We start from the raw sequence: 24149 nt of genomic DNA on the forward strand, positions 1-24149 counted from the left end.
CCAGTGGTGTACTTTGTATTGGATTCTAGTATATCGTGGCGCGGCGTTTTAAAGACAATGACTAAAACGGTTTATGGTAAGTGTTAAAGTGGTATATAGAAACAAACATTCATCGGACTAAAAAAATATGTTATAGTTGGGTACCTGCTCTCAAAAATGCCTTGTAGTGCCAAGAACTTAATATACTTGATTAAGGTGGTAGCTCAAGGTCCATTTTCATACATTTTGTTTCGGCTTTAATCTGGGTAACTAAACAAGTATTGGCAAGTAAAGAATTTAAATTCACGTCTAGTTAGTGATTAGTTCTCGCAGTTGAAAGAAAAACGTAAAAATAATTAATAATCATGGATATTTCGGCCTTTAAAATTTCGTCATATTAAATTTTAAAGGCCGAAATATCCATGATTATTAATTATTTTTACGTTTTTCTTTCAACTGCGAGAACTAATCACTAACTAGACGTGAATTTAAATTCTTGACTTGCCAATACTTGTTTAGTTACCCAGATTAAAGCCGAAACAAAATGTATGAAAATGGACCTTGAGCTAGCACCTTAAAGGGCTTTATTCTTTATGCCACTCATTATTTTGACAGTGCGTATAAGCGTTGCGTTGAAGACAATAGAAATTGGCATACATAATACCATTTCGCGCTAATTAGACCAAAATAACATAACACGGCCGCGTTGCGGAGTTAACACCGTCATAGAGAATATAGCCCCTGAAAGGGAGTGTGGACTTATGTAGTTTAAATAGATACATTTTGTTACTGTACATTCTGGTTACATCCCTGGTTCTCGTTTTTATAGATTATTTTGCGGTAATAAGGCTGCGCGCAGAGGTTGTCAATATGTCGTTTTCATACTGTTAGTACGAAATTGCCACTGGCTTTAATTAAATTCACTGTTGATAAGTTTATCAGTAGTAATTGTTTGAATTTAGGACTGCTTCGTTGACAGTACCTAACGCTCGTCCAGGACCTAGATGCTTTCTGGGTTTGAAACTTGGGTCGGATGAAAAAAATTTAGACTCTGTTTTTGTTTATTATAAATATACTTAGTAACTCGGAGTTAGGTAGTTCGTGTTGTTATACCCTTGTGCGTCTAGAACCAGCTAAAGTTGTTGGTCCTGCGCTTGTTCCTGTTTGGTAAGGATGCCATTTAGATAGTGCATCTGTGTATCGCCGATCGCGCATACGCCTGTGCACTATAATATCTCCTGCTATTCGTTTTTGCTAGGAGTATTTTAAATTGTTCGAAAATGGAATATGGGATAATGGAATGGACAAGTCGTTGCTATTTGTGTTTTGTTTGGCACCGTCCGCGCGACGCCTAAGAATACAGGTTTATTTATGATAAGATACTATCAATAAATTGCTTAATTATGATAACTACGGTTAGTAATCTTCAAAAGTTTAGTCGGTACTCAAATCATTTCACCATCGTATGTAGATTACAATTCATTACAAGATAGGTATTTTAATCATAGGTATTATTTACGAAGTGATTACTAGTGAAATAAACAGATTTAATTTTTAAACTATTAGAAGTGATGCCACATAAAATATTTTGGCAATGTTTGATACTGAGAAAGAGTTATTACATAACAAGCACTCTTAGATATATTATACTTAATGCTCATGCTTTAAAATGATGTAGTGGCATTGGCATATTCATTAATAATTATAACATTAAATTATTACCTATAATCAAAAACATAATTTATGATTTCAACTCCTTAATTTGACCATTGTCTCTACGATGCCTACTCTAAAGTAAAAAGTCTTAACTAGTTAGAAATTTAGTGAAAAACACTGGGATTGGGAGAAAATTCTTCACACTATGAACAATCCCAGTTCATAGTGTGAAGAGTTTTCTCCCATAAACTGCAATGGCTTGAAACCTGAGTTCTGTAGGTATATTTCGTAGGTACGTAAAAAAAACGACAAATCATGAGTATGTACAAAAATATTTAATTGGCCACATATTATTTAACAAAACAACGTTCTCTTTATTACATCACGATCCACGGTAAATTTGAACACGGAATTTAAATCATGATCAATAAAGTTCATATTGTTATACCAGTAGTTTAGTTACGAGGGAGCAGGACTGCAATGAACCTCCAGGTGTCAAGCTGGTTAAGGAAGGGGTTTAGGAGGGGTGGGATAGCCGAGGCGACCGTATTAGAGATGGCCCCACGGAACCTGTTCACGTAGTCAAATATAACCTCCTCGATCATGGCGTTCACGATGTAGTCGATGTCGCCGCCGCCGATCGCTCCGGAGATGTCCGACTGAAATAAATAATTGTTGATAAGTAGTAGGTTTTTATTTATGAAATAATTAAGTTAAACATCACATATTACATACGTGATGTTATAGGTACGTAATTTAATTTTATTCCTTTTTTTTAAAAGACCAGTAGAAAAGGTCAAAATACCTGTACTTTCCAAAATTATTTACTTTCTTTCAAGTTATTGGTATACAGCACAATCTTGTCTTGTAACTAAATAACTTAATGTGGCTATCCGAACCCGAAAACTTATCGGTTTTAAGAACATATATTATTATTACTATTTAATTATATTGTACAAACAACACTGAAAAGAGATCATGCAAGAATATGGTACATTACCTTCAATTGAGGAAATAGGAATCCAGCGTTCTCAACTCTGTCGATGAGAACTGATTGGCCATCTTCTGATTGCTTCAGGAAAAGCTTAGCGTGGAATCTGAAGCCGTCAGCATTGAACCTGTATTTGGAAAAAAGATTAAATTATATTGAAATGATATTTAAACATGAATTTTATAAATATGATAGAAGGCAAATCCAAAAAAAAATAATTAGAAAAGTTTTATCATCATGACAAATGTTGGGTATTAGGTAATAGGTAGGTAGTAGATACTAAGTACTTTAAATATTGGTTAATACTTAAATGAATATGAAGCATGTTTAATTCCTAGAAGGTAGGGAAGTCACGCCATTGTCATATTATTGTTTGTAATTTAGTAATGTTCGAGTTTGTCATCATCGAAAATGAAAAACAAAATATAAGATTAGGTTTTAAAATTGAATAAAAGAAGATTGCGCATCGTATAAATAATAATTATAACATAATATGTAGGTGGCCAAATGCATGCCTGATATAAGGTGTTGGCAAAGTGATTTAACTAAAGTTTAGTGACATATATAATAGCCATACTTACACAGCTCCGCCCTTTCCATACAAAGGAATAGCAGTAAACATATCACCAACTAAATCGTACTGTTCTATAATAAAAAAAAAAACATTATTATTTATTTAGTAACGAGTATTTAACCATAGCTTGATTATAGTTTTATCCCTTTGAGCTATAGTAGGTACTTACTTCTATAGTTTGACAGGCATTGACAAAATATTGATTAGGTTGGTCACCAATTAAGTAAGTAGGTATACTTAAGTATCTACAATTTACTGAAACTACGTACTTTTATGTTCTTTTCTAAGATTATTAATTTTTGCTCGCGGGTTAGCCCACGTGAAACAGTTTCCCCGAGATAAAAGGAGCCTATATCCTTTCCAAGGTATCAAACTATCACCATAGCAAATTTCATAGTTAGATATTCAGTTTTTTGTGTCCAGACAGACAGACGCGTCGGAAAGTTTTTTTTATAAATTATAAGGATTAGATAGTACATTATAATAAAAATAGACTTTTAAAAATTTGGTTCGCATACGATAGGTTTTTTTCAATTAATTAACTTGAGCGCTACAATAAAGGTCGAGAACTTGCATAATGTAAAGATAATATTTACTTTGTGCAAGAGTGGGACAAAGCCAAATATAGAGCTGTCTGAGTGATCGCGAATAATTCGCTGCTCTGTAGTACATATAATATAGTAATACATATAATATATCTGTTTAACTGCTTTTTATGTGTTATTAATATGATTTAAGGATTAATTTACCAGCTTCAGCGTGGATAACTGGGAACGAGATGTCAATGTCAAAGGATAGTTGGCGTAAATTCAAATTGCTTCTGTGCACAATAAATTGTCCAAGTCCTTTTACAAGCACGTTCTTGAGATCTAAATCCAGGCTGAAATAAAAAATATTCATTACTACTTCTTTTTACATAAAGGTAAATTGATCGTTGAGTATTCCTTACAATAAATATTATGTTATGCCGAATCGCCATTTTTCACCGAGGGTCAAAAAAAAGACCGACAATTAAAGTGACAAATCTTTTACACAAAGAATAAACCACCTTCATAATCCTCTAAAAACTAAAAAAAATAACATTATGTATCTATATACTGGCTACCACAAAATTAAACATTGTTTTAGTATATTTGTTCATGTATTTATTTAGCTTACCTAAAAATAATTTTTTAGTTTTTAGTGGTTTTCAAAGGCGGAATAATTGTTAAAATGTACTTATTATTTTTTACTTTTTTTGTGTCAGTAATAAGAAATAGTTTACTTCGGCGTATTTGTATTGCGCATACGGTACGACTAGTGCGCACAAAACTAACAAACTACTGAACCGATTTTAAATATATTTCTATGGAACCAACCTAGAAGTATATTCTTTCACATTAAAAAAAATCCAAATCAGTTCATGATCAGGCATTCATGAACTGATTTGGATTTTTTTTATACTCAGGTAATAAACATAAAAAAATACATGTCGAATTGATAACCCCCTCCTATATATCGTTTAAACAGATGTAGCTGGATATACGACAATATTTGCAACTTACTTTAAAAGTTCAGCAGGGACTTGTAAGTGGAACTCTTTTAAGTTTAGAGGATCCAGGACTGGTATACCGAACAGAGGCCAGCCATTGTTGATGATGTTACGGATGAACGCGAAAAATTGACGAATCAGAGCATTCACCAGGAGGTTTCGATTGTCACTAGTCGCGTCGATGGATACATCGGAATATTCTGTAGAATAAATAATATGTACCCATTACTTACTATGAGGCCAATGTTATTACAAACTACATTTTTTATATATTTGTTGTCACACCAAAAAAATTACACTGCCAGCACAAAGCCTGAGGAAAACGGACGTTTCTACATAAATTTGTATACGGAAAGAAAACCATGTTTGATTCGTCTTTTTTAGTGATTACGAATATTTATTTAACATAGTTTTGAAATAAAATAATTATACGTCTTTTTCCCTTATGACGGCAGTATAGGAAGTTGATACGACGATTAACACATTGATTCACTATGAACTTAGGTACTTTTAGGACAATCAAGAGAATCCATTGGAAAGCTCATACGAGGACACTATTAAGTACATTACAAATATTAACAATAACAAATGTTTATTTCCATCAGTACGGTGAAAAATCACAAAGGCACATAAAATGTACCTATATAGCAATTTGGGAACAAAGTGCTTATGAACTGCAGTATCCAAATAAAGATTCAACTTGTGTTATGGATACCATTACTAACATCTTACAAGGCTGAACTAAATATAGTAAAATTATTCAAATTAGGAATGATAAGTTTAGTGGCTAATGGCTTTGTTATTGAGATGAACACAAAGAAAATAACTAAATAATGTAGTAAAAATGTCATAGTGCTAAATAAAACAGACCCATTTCGAACACTTGTTGTTTTCCGACTCCATCTTTGGGTGCACCCATCGCCAGCGCTGCCAGCGTTAACAAGACCAACAATTTCATCCTGCTGACGTAAAAAAACAATTATGTGTGTGAAAGAAATACATGACTCGCTCCATATTGTTATTTGTCTGTATGAATGAGTCTTGCTAAATATTTTGTAATTGCTACAACCACTTTGTTTGGGTTCGTGAACCGTAACGGCAATGCTGTAACTAGACAACTTGAAATGTAGTCGTACACTGGTTTATCATCATCATCATCATCAAATTATATCTTTGTCTCCTGCGCCATTTACCCTGTCTTCGGCCTGTCGCATCCAGTTCTTGCCAGCGACCTTTCGCAAATCGTCACTTGACCTAGCCGGAGGGTGTCCTACACTACGTTTGCAGAGCTGTTGTCGTGGTGTATTATCAATTATATGTTTAATAAGTAGGTGTATTTTATGTTATCTGTACATAAACTAATTCATTGAGAAACATTTTATATTCAAATGAAATATTAAATTATATCTCAAATTTGGCTATCGAAGAAGGCTATATAAGATCACCAATGGGTTTCCGTGGCGTACGTTAATGTTACGCAACAAAAATGTATGTTAGAATTATATAATATAATAATAATATCAGCCCTGTATTATATACTTGCCCACGGCTGAACGCGGGCCTCCTCTACTACTGAGAGGGATTAGGCCTTAGTCCACCACGCTGGCCTAGTGCGGGTTGGTAGACTTTACACACCTTCGAAATTCCTATAGAGAACTTCTCAGATGTGCAGGTTTCCTCACGATGTTTTCCTTCACCGTTAAAGCGAACGATAAATTCACAAAGAATACACACATGATTTTTAGAAAAGTCATAGGTGTGTGCCCTTGGAATTTGAACCTGCGGACATTTGTCTTAGTAGTCCGTTCCACACCCAACTAGGCTATCGCTGCTACTGGATGGATGGAATTACTCCATTTAAAAAGTACAAAAAATATTTTATAAAACAAAGTATCCACCGCATCAGTCTGACCGCGATAAACTCAAAAACTACCCAACGGATAAAATTTGGCATAGAGATAGTTTAAGACGCTGGGAAAGACATAGGCTACTTTCTATCCCGGGAAAATATATAAAGGGACATTTATCCCGGAAAACTCTTTCACGTAGGCGAAACCGCGGGCAAAAGCTAGTTTTCTATAAAAGGGAAGTAGAATATTATCTCTATTAAAAACGATTAAATTGACTTAGGGCATAAACTGAACAGACTCGTCCAGACGATATACATTTTATGTTTAATGGGTGGTAGAGCTTAGTAGCATCGAGCGTTGGCAAGTGCACACTAAGACGCGTTTCCAATGTATAGGCTATAACAGCTAACTTAAATTTTTATGGCCTGTGTGAAGTTGATAATAATTAGTGTACCAGGAACCGTTATTTTACAATGTCTAAAGAGTGGTGTAGAGGGTGAGTGAAGAAAAAAAGTAGTTGTTATAAAATTCGACTAATGCTGACAATGTGTAGGAACACATTTAGAAATGAGTCTAGGTACGATCGATTTTACATAGCCTTGTTATAATATCACCAAAATTCATATTTAATGGTAATGCACCGTACCTAAAGTTTTTTGTTTCGCCTCTCTGGATAAAATTGTTGCTGTCACAGTAAAATCACTTAAGCTACTGAAGTGAATGCCGAAAACTTTTGGAGTATTAATTAAAATCTGATTATCATTGGTGTCTGTAGTGATTTATGAAAATCGATCGATTGATATTATTACACGGATAAAAGTATTATATCAGATTATTTTCTTTAATAATTATAATAATAAAGGTGTTTTTATTCTTATGGAATTCCATTTCCTGAGAATTCATCGTTGTTTAATGTGAAAACCTTACAAAAACATACCATTTCCCATTGAGAATCGGGAATGATATGTTAAAATATGGAAATTATCTACTGTAATTTATGTAATACATAGATAGTAGCGGTGAGGCCTCATACCGTCACGTGATATAGTTAGTCTTATAGGCGGGTGAGGTTACTTGCAATGATGGCTCAATCATTGGATTACAATTTATTTCTTTCCTCGCTATCATTGCTTTCATCCCATCAGCATGGTCAAAAAATAATTGAAACTAGTCACATGTGACGCTCTGATCACAGTGGCGAATCACGAGCGAATTCACAACCGAGCGGAGGCGAGGCGTACTCGCCGCCAGTACGCAACGCATTCCCTTCAATGACTTCATTTTGTGCACTTCGGTACAACAAGCCTTTTCGTCAATTTAAATTGATTATTATAAATGTGTATCTTTACATCGTAAGTATTTTTGTTTTAGGTGTAACAACTCGTGAAATGTAAAATGTACGAACAATAATTTCATTGATTTGCAAAATAACACAGTAGTCGCTCTCTCCCAGTCAAATCGTTAAAAAGAAATGTCCAAAAATTTATTGCTGTACCTGCTTTGAGATCCGTTTTGTGCGTCTTCGACGTTTTATCGTCGTAATCCTTTCCATTAATAATTATCCAAAACGCGTCGCAAGTTCGCAACACGCAGCGTATTCGCTACGAATTCGCTGCCTCTCCGCTCCACAAAGAAACCGCTCGCTGTCCGCCTGTGTGATAGGTCTTTAAATTACCAGCTGATACCGTCTAAAGCGCATAATCATTAGTTACGTGACATATTGTTTTTTATTACAGTCTCACTGGTGTAGTGTGTGATGAGCTATATGGAACAACTGAATGCGGGTTTCAATCCTGCACCGAGAGAAAAGTTACGTCATTTGGAAAAATAGTTTTCGAATTTCTTATAGTTAGCGATATCCACGACGTCTTTATACAATTTTATAATTTTTGTGTCGTATTATGGATTTTTACTGTTACATGGACAAAATTTGGGCATGTTACACATCTGCCTACCCATAAAAAGGACTTTCATATTCCTGAGAGGTACAAGAAAGTCGACGTATTTACGGGGAATTAAATTATTGCTTACTTATATTACATTACGATTTACCATACATCGTGGGCGGCGCCTTACGGTTTTTGTAAAAAATAATATTTATGAAGATGTCCTCTTTTCAAATGTAACATTTATGTACTTTTCATAAGTCACAATATCAAAAACAAGGAATATTATGCAGGAATTGATATACGCAAGTAGCGTAGGAAGCACACAAGGTTGTTGTGACGTTATTCTTACGTTACTTTATAACATAAATTCATATAACGTTTTCGTCAATTGTCTAACAACGTAACTGCCTAGCTAATTGCAATTTAAATTGAGAACATGTCTCGAATGATAAATTTGTCTATTATTTGTTTTAGTGCATAAAGCAACACGCCGCTTAGAAACGGTAGTGCCTTGAACACGCCGCCACTCTCGCATACTATATTGGATTCCATTTGACCGTGAACATGCGTTAATAGCATAGGTTAATTTTATCAAAGTTACGAAACCGGAATTATCAGATAATCTCGGTTCACGTTTGCGTAGGTGCGTGTAATTTTGGATTAGCAATCTGGAATACATATTTAGATACGCATTGCTACTTCTTAGTTCTTACAGGGTTAATTCGCTATCAAATGTTGCGCTAGGCACATCGTAATTAATGAATGTGAATTATCTGATCCTGAATTTACCTATAGATATATTGGCATTTGTAGAAAAAAGTTCAGTGACACTTGAATACGCGTACAGTTTGATTCCAATTTCATTAATCTGGACTACAATATAGTAGGAATACCTATTCTGACTGAATTAATTTTCCCATGAGCACACAAATGGTATCACAATTGGTACCATAACCTGTTTGGCATTTAGGTCCTTGACATAATTTAGAAAATAAAACGGATTAGATGCATATCTGTGACAAAGAAGGCGCTCCCATCTTTAGACTGCTCTATAAAGCCAGTTGCATAATGTATTACTATAACTCAAAGGCCAGACAAGCAATTGTGTTCACTGAAAAGGTATCCTGACATTTATGGCTGACATCTACAATTGATGACTCATTATGTTGAAAAGTAGGTAGACGCGTAATATACAGATCATCGACCTGAATTGACCAAATCGAGATGTACGGAAAAATGCATTGACATCATTGAGAACAATTAATTGCAACTAGTGCCGCCGAAAAATAGTCGGTACAATTATACTCAAGTATAATTCAACGTTCATTCAGAATTTACAAAAGATAAATTAATAAAATGTCTTGTAACTGATTGTATGAATGCATTTTAGCAATTAGCCTGACATATATGCAATAATTCATGGTATGTACTCGATTTGCTTGCTGAGACTTTATGAATGAAGTTGATACGCGGAAATAAATATACAAAATACTTAGTAGCATAATATGAAATTAGTACCAATTAATTTTAATTGTTAAGTGTTTATTTACTTCCACTTTATATCTTGATTCATAATTCTTTCAGATGTCAATGATCTATAAAGATATTAAATATACCATGTTGCATAAGATGTTTCAGAAATTCTTCAAAATTTAATGTTCTGTACAGAATGTCTGAATAGAATAAAAAAAAGTCTTATGTCTTCTCATTGTACGTGATACATACTTTGCCATCATTATCTGTCAATGAGAGTCATGTGGTAAAGAACAATGTTTACCTATAACTTGCTAGGCGGATTATACAGCACACAATGTCGGCCGCCGATTGCCCCGTTGACAGGCAGATATAGCTAAGATTTATAGCATTCTATTATTTGTATTGAACTCATGCGACGCCAGAGCCAGATGTCAAAAACTCACATGATGACTAAATGCTGACATATTCCCAATAGCGAGTTGAAAGCCCGCGCTACGCTCGTAAATCAATTAATAAACGGCCTATACTTGGGCCAAGAATATTTTCAATACTGTTAAAATAAACAACAGAGATGTTGAATTAGGTCAACTACTATGATCATAAACGAAGTATGACAGCTAATAAAAACGTCAACTGTAAATCTGTTGACATGACATTAGTTGCGCTCAACGAGCAATTTTAATGGTAACGCTGGTTGCGTTTTTTTCGTACTTCTGTACTAGCTTTGTATCGTTAATTAATTCGTGGATTACCTTAAATATAATTGGAAATCCATAAGGTACTATTTTGAAAACCTACGACGTCTCCTGCGTGTGTGATTCTTACTGTTTTATGGGCTTTTTTATATTCCTGAAAACTATTAATATTAAATAGATTTATAGTTCTGCGGTTTATGTATACTAATAATGTGTTGGTACTCACTACTCATAAAATATAGTTTTGTAAGTGTACAAAACTATATTTTATAATATCGTTAACACGCATACTGTTTATTAAACAGTTTGTATGTTTATCCTCTTTAGAAACCGAATATGTATTATCTGCATGTTCACAGTTCAGACTTAACACTGTTGAACTTAATTATTATAACTAAAATATGACGTGGGTTTGTATTAGAAAATTCTCGTGAAATCATTATTACCTGGAATTTGTGCGAACGTGCAAAACGGATTAGGAAGGAAACGAGGTATAAATTTAGCTATAAGGTTATTATTGTAACAAATTATTATGTTTAACAAAAGCTCAATTAAAATAATACTTACTTTATGAAAATTAATTTTGATATTATTCTTTAATCAACATATTATAATTTGATTAATTGCAATTCTATAATTCCATAACAATTATTGGTACGGATAGAATTCAAAAATTTACGCAGTTGTTTAATATTTACTAGATCTAATATATAAGATTCGAGAAAAATCTCAATTCAAAGCAAGTTTTAAGAGTTTAAGATACGAAAAATATTTCTGCTTGTTATGAATAACATGATTGATATATTGTTTGGATGTCGCATTTAGCAATTAAAACAACTCAATATGACGGGCCACCGGCGCGGCGTGCCGTTAAAATTTTATGATAGGTCATAGGTTTAAAAATAGAAAAGTTTATACGAGGAAATTGCTCTCAATAATAAAAGAGATAAATTATCCAATAGATTGTTATATACTGTAAGCTTAGTGTATGGGAGTTTGGATTTTAAGTTATATTTTGGTTTATAAATACATATACTTGAATATATGTGATAAGTATAATTAGTGGTAAGTTTATAGCTTCATATACTGCTCTGAGGTAAAAAGTGTAATGAAAAGCAAGTCTAACGGCTGTTTTCAATAAACGTCACCAAACTTAATCGTCGATCTGATCCCGAATGCAAACCAATCAAAATGAGTCCTTCATACGCACATAAAAATACATAGTTCTAAATGACTCATTAACGCGATAGATCGAAATATCTGACTGGGACCAATTATTAAAAAACAGCGGATTATAAATATGGGTGATCTATGTATATTATGTTTATTTTTTGCTCGGGAAATATCTTAATACTGTCGCTGCAGCAAGGAGAAGCGAAAGATGTGGTTAACAAAGGAAACTATAAAGCCATATTTGATGTTCACCCTACAGAATATATTGTATACATCATCTAAGCGTGTGCTGGGCTGGATCGCTATACTTAATTTGTTTACCGAATGATAGCGTGCTATGGCCTTCTCTCGCACATCTAGAACAAACCCGTGGAATCCCGATTATCTTGGGTTGTTGTTGACAACGCTTCAGCTCGTCACCTCGTCTTGTGACTCGTCTCTTCTTTATTGTGCGATGCTGCATATTTCGAGTAAGAAAAATATTCTAAACTGTAAAGACTGCAAGCCCACGATGACAAACCATGTTGGGAATTTTCTGATATACCCAAATTCCAATTTATAGGATAGCAGTTACCGTAATATATAGGTATATGGACGTTATTCTAGCAACGGAAATAAGATAATAATAATAAGAAGATTTTTACACTGACACTAAACTTTTAATTTCTAAACACCTTCCCGGTGTCTTTGATCACTACAAAGGTTTCTATAATAAGCTACGCTTTAATTGTATCGTTCAAACATTTACAAGTCCCATAAAACTAGTACGGCGCGGCAGCTGTAAATTAGATGTAAATTTCAGGTTTCATTCATAACGATCTGCGTTTTACTCTAATATTTGAAGACTGTTCCCATTAACTAGAACCAAGAATATTTTTAGAAAATAAAGCAAAAGCTTTTTAATCACGTTTTCTCCTATTTGCACCTTTATAGTTATGTTTTGTCACTTAATCTGTTTATTATTTGAAACCGGTTTGAATGTAAATGCAATGGGTTATTATCAACGTAGCTACAATCGTCATATATCCAAATAATTGTATTGTAATTTTTCGTTTATAATAAGTATATAGTTTGAATACGTAAGTAGTGTATGGCCGTAGTTTTGGTCAGTGTGCACGTGTATAAAGTAGTATTTATTCCCAGCTCACGAGCATCATCTCATTCAGTACCGGTTGACCTGTGCCAAACATACACCAAACTTACAACAGTGCGTTAAGGACGCGTGCGTACGATACCATTCACCACATTTATTTTCAAAAGAAACTAGTTAAAAAGTTTTTTGAGGCGAATAAAAATTCTGCAAATTTAAAATTTTAACGTATAATTTGAAATGATTCAAAACATGATATATTCCGGCGTGTTATTTTATGTGATTGTGTCTTATGTTACAACTGCACCCGCATATCATCTGTGTAAGTTAATTTATATTTTTACATATAGTTTATACATATTATACCTTCTTACAATTAATAATATTGTCACCGCAGAAAAAAATGTTTTAAATAAGAGTTATAGAGCAAAATATATTAAATTAACTTAAGCTTTTAGAAAATTCATTCAGTGATTGTGTTTAATTCGGTAAACACAAACGGCTTTTCATCGACTTCAAATATTAAGCTGATACGAAGGCGGAGATAAAAGCTACTTTAATAATATTACCTACTAACTGAACGGATATCTACGAATTTTTCTCGAAACATAATTATGTAGGTTACTTATATTAAACTTGTTGCTAATATCAAAACATTTAAAATATAGTAGGTGTTCTGTCTAGTAAAACACAGAACGTGTATCATTATTAGTGACACTATCCCTAAAAATATGAGTAAACTTTACAGATGATTACTTTACAAGAATGTTGTGTAAAGCGAGGTTACATAAACACCTTCATGCGAGTTTATTCAGCCATGGTGTAAATTGTAAATTACTCGGTACCATGAAAAAGATAAAGCTCCTCAAGGGAACGCGCTCGCGTGATGGATTGTTCTCGTTTACAATTCTGTAGAGCTGTTAAACTCGTTATTATCTTGTTAAAACGATGTAATTTTTCGTCGATTCTTTTACTCTTGCGTACAGTTTTAATTAATAACGAAGGTTTTGAACTCGGCTTAGTGTGCTTATAAAATTGTTTTTTTTTTAAATCAAATAAACGCCAAGTAAAAATTAGCGATTACGAGTTAAATAAGTAAGGCGATATTCTGGTTAAGGAATTTAATTATATATTTTTTTAGTGTGGTTGTTTGCTATTATTACCTTTTTACCAGATATTACCTACGGCCGGCATATAATTTGAAATAATATATTGTACAAATCAAGTTGAGACGTCAAATCATTAGTGGGAATGATAATCGGGTGAATAAAATCGCCTCTCATCTTTTTCTGGGAGACATTATTCGGTTATTAGGTTCTACGCATACATACTAGTGTAGTAATATTACTCTATGAAAATAAGTGGCGATAGGTAAAATTATGTAGGTTCTGAAATGAATTAATTTGTAAGTAGAGTAATATTTCGTGTGAATCGTATTTCGTGACGGTTAAATCAAGAGCTTGGTGTAGTCTCGTATCTCCTAGGTTTGTATCATCTCTTATATGCTTAAAACAATGTCGGTGGTTAAAATGTTTTCAAAAAACTGTAACATCTTTATCACGTACGCTTGTTTGGATCTAAACCCATTTTAATTTTAGTCAACGGCTACATGTAAATTGTGCTGAAGACTGATCGGTTGTGAATTGTGGCATATACGTAATCTTTGCCACCGGAATGTTTGTTAAATTTTGTCGAACATTTTTTAATTAGCAACTAGCGAGTAATCTTATAGAATATTTAAATTTGCCTTTGTGAATGAATTTGCCTGTGTGTGTGAATGTTTAATTTTATTTAATATTAAAGTTATTGGTGGTAGGATTTATTTTGTATACGCTCTAATAACTTCCGTACAGAAGATGTAGAAACGGACGTAGTGGTCTACGTCATTACGCCACGTTCTGGTATCAGCCTGTGTATATATATTCGATTATGAATTGGCTGGCGTTATTATGTCAAGGGATAATCAAAACTCCTTAATTAATATTCTATGCAATAAACGCAGTATTCTATCTAGCAAATGTACATTGATTTGCCTACAACAAAACAAGAAAAGTTAAAACAGATTGCTTCGTAATAATATCTTTATTATGTTTTTTTTTGCGTGATTATATATTATGCTTGTTGCGTATGTATCCATTTTCATTTGTTGTAGCTCGCGGACCAACATACACGATAAACAATGCACAGGGACAGCATCGAAAACCATTTATCGAGGTACGAAACTCTACATACCACGGCAGCGGCCCTCGGGAGGAGGCCCGTGCCATGTGCTCTGTGAAGACACAAGAAGTGAACGCCACCGCAAATGCTACCATCACTAGGAGACTTCACGGAGTTGTTACTTCAAGTAAGTAATCATAAACTGACTACTTCGCTTCGTTGGTGTAGTTGTATTGTTAACGCGGTGCGATTACCGCGTTCAGTGCTGTGTTTGAATTCCGGGTCAGACAAAAAAAATGTGACTGGATTCTTCTATGACGACAATAATGGAAATGAAAATTTACAACTGAATAACGCTATAGTCGCGTTTTTGTGAAACAATAACAACACAACCCAGCACGTCCTACGTTACTGTCGTCATTTGTTTCGAGTTTAGCTACTGAATGTTGGGTTTATTATGCTATAATAACTCTCTATACTATGAATCACGCATTGGAGTACTTACGCATTTTCTGTGGAGGGAAAGGAGAGGGGGGGGGGGCTGACGGTAGCAAAATAAACTCGCCGAATTAACAACGGTGCAACAAAAGGTCCGCATCACGCGAGACTCCTGGCGTTTCTAGGGTGGATGCTGCCCAATCTTGCCCGTCCCTAGAGAACCTGTGGCGATACAGAAAATATCGTGAGGAAATATATACTTACCTACATATCTTAGGTACAAGGATGGTACAGGGCTAGTAGATAATATTATTTATACAGAATTAAACCGGAACAACAACTGCCAATGTCCCAAGTCGGCAAAAATAGAAAATGTAAAATTGAATCAGCCGCAGATTTTACCGATCGTTTAAATATCTAAACTACCTAGTTAATTTTTTTTCCTTGTATAATTCTTCCCTTAAATTACTTAGTATTATCACTTTTGACTTGAAACTTTGATTGGAAGTTGGAATATAATTGTATGATGATAAATATTGTACGTAGGTAGATCATTTATACTGGATTGTCATTTTATAGGAGAGCTGCAATCGTCTATCCAGCGCCTGGAAGTGATTATATTCGGCCAAATGCAGCAGCTGTGGCAGAGTTTGGACGCACTCCGCGGTCAACTAGCAGGAGACACGCAGGCGAACTTCCCTGACAGACGTACTTTATCGTTTAGATTTAGACCTGGTTTACAATGAACACGTATCTACCTAGATATTTAGAATCTCATTCATGGGTAATGTTTTTAGTATCGTCGGTATTTTAAAATACTATTAGTCTTACCTATACTTAATCGACTAACTGGATGCCAAAGAATTCTTCGAATGTGTGCCGTCGTTAGTAGATTTGCAATTGGGTATGTGTTCGTTATAGAATATACTATTTTAGATTTTAGAATTTTCAAACAGGGTGTCTATTCTATAAATATTAAATATATGTCGAGCCCTCAACCATTGGATACTCTTTAGAGAAAAAGGTGTGCATATATGATTAATTGAGGTGGGTAACTCACCCGTGGCTACTCAGCCAGCCTAGAAAATCATAGGGTTTGTTAAACCTTATGAGAACGCAAGAAGAGAGAGAAAAGATCGTGTTAAAGTTTGAACTAATGTGAAGGTACGGCGTCAGTTCATCCTCTAAAAACCCAGTCAAAGGGAATCATAATAGGCACCAGTAGTTAATCTCTCTGTTATAGATGATCTGCGCTTTATAAATAATTGTAAAGACGCGTAAATTGTTCCTAAATCGGTCACTATAAAAGTATAGTTGATCGACTAGAGTCGCGTTAGCTTTACTCCATATGGATGCAGTTTGCTAACCTTAACATGGATACATAACAAAATGTGTTGTAATAAATTAACCTTATATACTTTTAAATTGTATTCATGAAAGCTTTCAATTTTCCATCATGTGTATATTGTTTTCTTTGTTCAGGCAAGCTATTTAGTGCCGTAACAAATATATTTTTTAATTTATGTCACTTATAGCGATACCAAATAAGTACGTCAATAATTAATATATCTGTGTGAGAATCAATGATTATGTAGATATAAGGTTCCTCAGTCGACGGGTGTGATAATAAAACTGCAGAATAACTTGATAAGTTTCAATTTATTAACAATTAGTAACTGAATAATCAGCATAAGTTCACGCGATCAAATTCTCATCAATTTAATACGAATTTGACCGCGTAATAACAATAAAGGTTCGTTAGTTAAGTTAAATGTTTTACATCTAAATGATTTATTAATAAATTATTAACAAATAAAATTATTACGTGTTCTTTCTTGTTTAGACTTGCATTAAGAGGCACATGTACTTGTTGACATCCTGAACAAACTATTTCGCAACAGACTTTGTAAATCATTGGTGAAAGCGATGTCGTTACAAAATATAATATGTAGGTATATCGTATTTATTTAATATCTTATGATTGGACGGAAATTTTCATTACACGCTAATACATCTTCGACTAAGTATTTTGTCTTTTACTAATTATGTAATATATAAACAACATTCACCGTAACCGCTATACAACGCTATGGTAATTAAACTTTGTGGCAAAAGATGTGATATAAGAAATTAACAAACTCAAAAATTAAGGAAAAAAGGCAAAACGTTATTTCAACCACACTATAACTACGGTGATCACACAAAGACTTTTTTTTCGTTTTTCCTTCCTGATTACAGAAAATTTTTGGTCCCATGAAATCCTACACACTTCTAGACCTAAAAAAATCGCGTGAAAATAACAAAATGTATTAGTTTCCTACTTGCATTACAATTAAAACTTTGTATTCTAGCTCCGTGTGTATACTTTATGGACCAAGTGCCATCTACTCGCAAATTGGTTGAGAAATTTTGAGCTTAGGGTTTTCTCTATTCGATTTGATATGCATACAAACAGACATTAAAACGATGTCCCAATGATGGACAATCCACTCGAGAGGGAGTTCTTCATAGATAACCAAATATGTACTTGTACTTATCCGGTTTTTCACAAGAATGGAATTTAAATCCGGATGTATTGTCCAACTATAACCCCAATTACTTGCTCCATAAGATATACAGTGCAAAGAGTGTTTGTTTACGCGGCTGTGGCCTGGAGATACCGACGCAGCTCCTCCTGAGTGTCGAAGATCATGACCGGGAACGGCGAGCCGGGCACGTGCCGGCCCGCCCACCGGACCTCCACGCGGTAGTCGCCAGGTTCGGTGGGAGAGAACTGGTGGAAAAAAATATTTAGTATCAATTAGTCTTGTGGGTTTTATGGTAAATCACTCGAGAAAAGCCTTTATAATAGTTAACGGGCAAAATAGATTGTAATGGCCTCTGTTAAAAAAAAAAGAAAAAAAATTGTGAGGAGCACGGAACCCTCTCGCATTAACAACTTTTTTTAATCCCCTGGTCAATGTACTTTAGTATTTCATTATGTGTTAATATGCGTTAAGTCTTATCTCAAAATCGAATTTATAAAGTCGTGTCCTCCCTTTGTTCACTAAAAAGGTTGCAAATTAACATTATGTCTTTTGTTTCAGAAAACATATTTACATCATAATTATCGTTCGTCACGACTCAACTTTTAGCCATAAACCATTTTTCAAGGCGCGCGCCTTCACCCACATAGCTGTTTGACAATGTTTGTATAGGACAGATAAGGTCAGGTACACATTGATAAGGTCGGCCCAGTAGAGATAAAGCATGGTCATTTTTATGTGTTGTCTACATAATGCCTTATTTATTAGTTATTGTATCATAACAAAACAATAATAATTTGTCAAACTTAAGCAGTAATCTATATAATTAAATATAATCTGTCAATCACGCATTTATCATTTGGACGTAAGATGATTATCTGTAAAATAAAAAACATTTGCCGATCACGTTACTATATAGAGATTAATAATACTTTGAAGTCACCTGCGTAGGTAGCTGTGTTTTTGTTATTTGCCTATCATTTCGGGTGATTTTATCACAAAGAATGACTTTTGATGTATCTTAATCCCCGCAAAGCAATCAAATTGTGGATATATATATGCCAATTATAAACATTAATACATGTTTTTAGCTACAGCATGGCTAATAGTCAGAGCAATATATACATTGCTGAGTACAGTTAGAGAATATTAAAGCCTATTGCCGATAATCATTTCCATAAGAGGGTATTACATCACGTATGAGTATTTAAAATAAGCTTGTGGACTAAATCCGTAGATACTCTACGCATCCTCAAAACGCAAAAGAACAAACCTATAATAATAGTCGTAATTAATCTTTACAGAGATAAAGAAAAATGTTATGAGGTATACCTTGCAGAGTATGGTACGGTCCTTCTGACTCTCGCGCTGCATCTCGACGCGGAAGGCTCCCTTGGGCCCGCGCACGCGCACGGTGAGCTGGCCGGCGCCGGCGCCGCGCGTGTCGCACAGGAACCGCGACTGGAATGTTGCCAACACGCCCGGCTCGACGCCCGGACCGTACACGCGTACCTATACACATCTCTATTTATATATTTTTGTCTACTTGCACCATTTTGTGACGTTCAATATTACTCTGTACAAATATTCAGAGAAAACTTTTAATTTAAAAGCATGTTGTTTAGGCTCAGTTCTGATAGGGTATTTGACTTATTTTTTTTTTTATAACTTTTATAAAGTATCTACGTCGTACAAATTCTAAAATAGAAGAAATCATTGAAACATAGTGAAAAATCCACAAGTTATAAGCCATTGCAATTAGGTAGTAGGGAGACTGTCAACAAACAGAAAAGAGAGGAAATACTTGCATGTGACGTCAGTGGGCATTACGATGCATGCGAAACAAAGAGATGGAGCGATATCCATGCCATGCCCACTCTTGTATGTAGTAATATTTGAAATTTAAATTACTGCTTCATTTGCGATCGTATTTTAATGCTGTTTTCACAGAAGGTTTTATTTTTTGAACTAATTGCTGTTATATATTTAAACATGCACAAAATCAAACATAGTCAAATACCCTATTTTGGTCTTACTCTGAATGGTAATATCCCTGAAACCAAAGTATGAAATCAATGAAAGCAATGATTTCATAGCAATGCATTTCAAGTGCGTACCTTAGAGGGGTCTGGAGCCCCCGCCACCTTGAGCACGAAGGGCGAGCCGGGCACGTGCTCGCCCGCGAACTGTATGCTGAGCGTGTGCCGGCCCGCCTCCGCAGGCTTCACGTTCAACGTGAACGTGCCATCGCCGTGCTCGTATAGCTCGCAGTACGCCACCTGCAACAAATATTATAAACTTCATACCTTTATCCGCGATAATGGACGGCAGTTCGCGTTTCAGGCTTACTGCGATTACATGGGTCTCATAATTTGCTCGGCCCTGTGTACTATTATGGCCTATTAACCCACAAAATAAAGGAACATAATATTGTGTTCTTCCGGACTAGACATCCGTCAGCCAGCCATTAAAGCTAAGTCAAACTGAACTATAACTTAGGAACAGCACGAGTTGCGTCACTGGAGTAGTATGACGTACCTTGTTGGGTCCGGTGCAGTGCGCGGCGAGTTCGCCGGGGCCGGCGCGGCGCGTGTCGATCCAGGAGCGGATCTCGCGCCCCACCACGCCGCCCGACAGCCCCGCGCCCGAGCACACCACGCGCGACGCGTCGCCGCTCTCGGACCCCGCCGACACCACCACTGTCAGCGGACAGCCTGCACACGCAACACATTGGATTGGAATTACGAGTGTAAACCAAATATAGATCACTTATAACTTTGTTTATGATCTTGGATTCATATTAGGTAGCAATGCTTTGTGGCATGCTGTGACATGCTTTATCGCAAATTAATGAATCGAATTACCCAAAAAAATACCCAACTTGTAATGGTAATACCTTTAACAAGTCGTCCAGCCCACAAGACGCGTAGCTGATGATCGCCAGCTCGACGTGGCGTGTACGTGGCGCGCCACAGACCGGGCCCGGCGGCCACAAGTGCGACTGGTATGTTGTCTCCGTCCGATGACGTCAGCGACGCCTCTGGAGCTCCCGGGCCAGCGGCACTGCCGTCTGTTTGAGAATTTATTTTTGTAGGATTTTTTGATTTCGTTTGACGTTACCTAATTCGCCTACAGCAACATAATATTTTTAAAAAGCTGTATCATAATTCATGTCTCGACTTATTTTCTTTTACGTTATCTATACTATTATATAAAGCTGAAGAGTTTGTTTGTTTGTTTGTTTGAACGCGCTAATCTCAGGAACTACCGGTCCAAATTGAAAAATTCTTTTTGCGTTGGATAGCCTTTTGTTCGTGGAGTGCTATAGGCTATATATCATCACGCTATACCCAATAGGAGCGGAGCAGTAATGGCTAATCTCAGGAACTACCGGTCCAAACTGAAAAATTCTTTTTGCGTTGGATAGCCTTTTGTTCGTGGAGTGCTATAGGCTATATATCATCACGCTATACCCAATAGGAGCGGAGCAGTAATAGCTAATCTCAGGAACTACCGGTCCATACTGAAAAATTCTTTTTGCGTTGGATAGCTATTTATTCGTGTAGTGTTATAGGCTATATATCATCACGCTATACCCAATAGGAGCGGAGCAGTAATGGCTAATCTCAGGAACTACCGGTCCAAACTAAAAAAATATTTTTGCATTGGATAGCCCTTTGTTCGTGGAGTGCTATAGGCTATATATCATCACGCTATGACCAATAGGAGCGGAGCAGTAATGGCTAATCTCCGCAACTACCGGTTCGAACTGAAAAATTCTTTTTGTGTTGGATAGCTCTTTATTCGTGTAGTGCTATAGGCTATATATTATCACGCTATGACCAATAGGAGCGGAGCAGTAATGGCTAATCTCAGGAACTACCGGTTCGAACTGAAAAAAGATTTTTGTGTTGGATAGTTCTTTGTTCGTGGAGTGCTATGGGCTATATATCATCACGCTATGACCAATAGGAGCGGAGCAGTAATGGCTAATCTCAGGAACTATCAGATCCAACTGATAAAATATTTTTGTGTTGGATAGCACTTTGTTTTTGAAATACTATAGACTATATATCATCAAGCTATGACCAATAGGAGCGAAGCAGTAATGAAACATGTTGCAAAAACGGGGAAAATTTATTCGTTTTGAGAGCTTCCATTGCGTGCGCTGCGTAAAAAGTTAAAGTTATGCAACAATGATGTATGACGGGATTGTTCCTCTTAAAAAGTTCTACAAAAATATATTATAAAACAAAGTCCCCCGCTGTATCCGACTGCCTGAACGTGTTAAACTCAAAAACTACCCAACATATTAAAATGAAATTGGTATGGAGACAGTTTGAGACCCTGGGAAGAACATAGGCTCCCGGGAAAATATATAGCGTGACTTTTATAACGGAATACTTTAGGCCGAAAAACTTTGTAATGCGGGCGGAGCCGCGGGCAAAAGCTAGTTAAATATAAACAAGGGAATGACAAAACGGTTTTATTATTATTAACGGATTAAGGTTGGTTAATCAGTAAGGTAAGTAACAAGTGAACGCGAGCCGACCTATGGTGAAGACGGCGGGCGCGTGCGGCGCGGCGTGCGCGAGGCCGCGGCCGGCGAGCGTGACGCGGTCGGCGCAGTGCGGCGCGGCGAGCAGCGCACAGCGCGGCGCGCCCGCCACCGCCGCGCCGTTGTAGCTCAGCTCCAGCTCCAGCTCGCCCGCCGCGCCCTCCGCGCCCGCCAGCGACACCACCGCGCGACCCGACACCGTCTCTACACCTGCACACCAACACACAAAATAGTTTAATATAACGCCTACCTTGTCAAATTAATATCCTTCTTTTATTCCAAATCTATATATTAAATAAGTGAAGAAAAACCGTTGTATCTCTTTTTAAGCATATCGTGCGCACGGAGGAGTGTGAGATTTGGCATAACAAAATGACATTTAGAAGAGTGAAAAACTTAAAATTTATCAATATGACGCAAAGCATAAGGAGCTCTTTTTTAGCTACACAAGATTTAGAATAAAAGAAAACACTAAAATACATAATATTATCTTTGTGCCATTGTAGTACTTATAAAATGTCAAGTGATGGTTGAAATGGAATAATTTAAAATATATACTGACGCTGGTGTCGGCCGGCCAGCAAGCACTCGAGCGTGCCGGGCCCGGCGCTGCTGGTGTCGAGCACGAGCTTGCAGGGGCGCGCGCACGCGCCCCGACCCGTCCGCGCCCCAGCCGCCCACCGGCACGATCGCCGATGTGTCTATCACCTTAGCAAACGCACAAACAATACAGCTTGTAACTACAACTCCACTGTAACGGTTCTGTATACTTGATTATAAATTTAATCGCAAATAATAAACAAAAAAACGACACATGTTGTGGTTTACTTTAAGGAAATTATGCAATGGGACAGCAGTCCACGTGAGATTTGTAGAATACTAGTTTTTATACAATACAAATAAAGAATCACGAAATAAAATTTATTATATTTTACTTACTTTTACGGAAAACGGACTTCCAGGTAATGGTCCCGAAGATGTGAATATTCTGACTTCATACAACCCTACTACAAGTGGAATATACGCGCAGAGCCACTCCCGCGCCGCGCCGGGTACTACTCGGCACTCCAATAAACCTGAATCTGCATTTTCATCTTTGTCCTCCGTTGTTAACCTTTCGACCTATGCAGAAAAACGTAACTATAAAATGTTATTATGTAATTTATTCACAAACATTTCATATTTGATTTGTCTGGCTACGGTTTTTAGTTTACAAAGATACTTTATAAACCTGGATTTAGAAGTTTTACCCTGAACCTACTGAACTTAATAATCGGGTAAAACAATGGTAGTGAACAAAAAAATTGTAGGTATGTACCTGCACGGTGGGCGCTTGGTCATCGGCACAGTGTATGGTGAAGGCGGCCTCCTTGCCGACGTGCGCATGCGCCAGCCCCGTGCCCGCACAGCGCGCGCCGCCCGCGCGCCCGCTCAGCACGCCCAGCGACACCGGGCTGCCCGCCACTGGCGCTCCTGTGCACACGTACGACATATAAATCTTACTTCTTATTTTATTCCACTAATATTACAAAGGCGAAAGATTGTAAAAATGTTTGGACGTTTA

At 36.2% G+C, this 24149-nt stretch overlaps 3 protein-coding genes across 4 annotated transcripts in view; 1 reads left to right on the top strand and 2 right to left on the bottom strand.

Annotated features, from left to right (window-relative positions):
• Positions 1 to 1948: 1948 nt before the first annotated feature.
• Positions 1949 to 7358, bottom strand: LOC115449206. Of its 2 annotated transcripts, none has more exons than XM_037444886.1 (7): positions 7228 to 7358; positions 5602 to 5690; positions 4745 to 4931; positions 3950 to 4080; positions 3208 to 3271; positions 2636 to 2753; positions 1949 to 2294 (listed from the first exon to the last, which is right to left on the bottom strand). In XM_037444886.1, exons 2-7 carry the CDS (start codon positions 5687 to 5689, stop codon positions 2091 to 2093), a joined length of 792 nt encoding a protein of 263 aa, XP_037300783.1. In that variant the 5' UTR covers position 5690; positions 7228 to 7358; the 3' UTR covers positions 1949 to 2090. The 2 variants fall into 2 exon arrangements, with proteins under 2 accessions (XP_037300783.1, XP_037300784.1); XM_037444887.1 differs by having other exon boundaries at positions 5602 to 5693; positions 7228 to 7346.
• A 5557-nt stretch (positions 7359 to 12915) lies between these two features.
• LOC115449200 lies at positions 12916 to 17320 on the top strand. Its single transcript, XM_030176931.2, has 3 exons — positions 12916 to 13226; positions 15057 to 15251; positions 16082 to 17320. The coding sequence occupies exons 1-3, from the start codon at positions 13145 to 13147 to the stop codon at positions 16246 to 16248; spliced, it is 444 nt and encodes a 147-aa protein (XP_030032791.2). The 5' UTR covers positions 12916 to 13144; the 3' UTR covers positions 16249 to 17320.
• The window catches only part of LOC115449199 (filamin-A), an 82479-nt gene continuing 75472 nt past the window's right edge, over positions 17143 to 24149 (bottom strand). Inside the window, 10 exon segments of the mRNA XM_037444268.1 lie at positions 17143 to 18275; positions 19360 to 19539; positions 20145 to 20306; positions 20566 to 20741; positions 20924 to 21097; positions 22580 to 22795; positions 23148 to 23223; positions 23225 to 23293; positions 23525 to 23707; positions 23904 to 24058. Of these exon segments, the coding sequence (XP_037300165.1) occupies positions 18138 to 18275; positions 19360 to 19539; positions 20145 to 20306; positions 20566 to 20741; positions 20924 to 21097; positions 22580 to 22795; positions 23148 to 23223; positions 23225 to 23293; positions 23525 to 23707; positions 23904 to 24058 (1529 nt within the window). The 3' untranslated portion in view covers positions 17143 to 18137.

This window comes from Manduca sexta, chromosome 28, assembly GCF_014839805.1.
Source record: "Manduca sexta isolate Smith_Timp_Sample1 chromosome 28, JHU_Msex_v1.0, whole genome shotgun sequence".
Classification (NCBI taxonomy): domain Eukaryota; kingdom Metazoa; phylum Arthropoda; class Insecta; order Lepidoptera; family Sphingidae; genus Manduca; species Manduca sexta.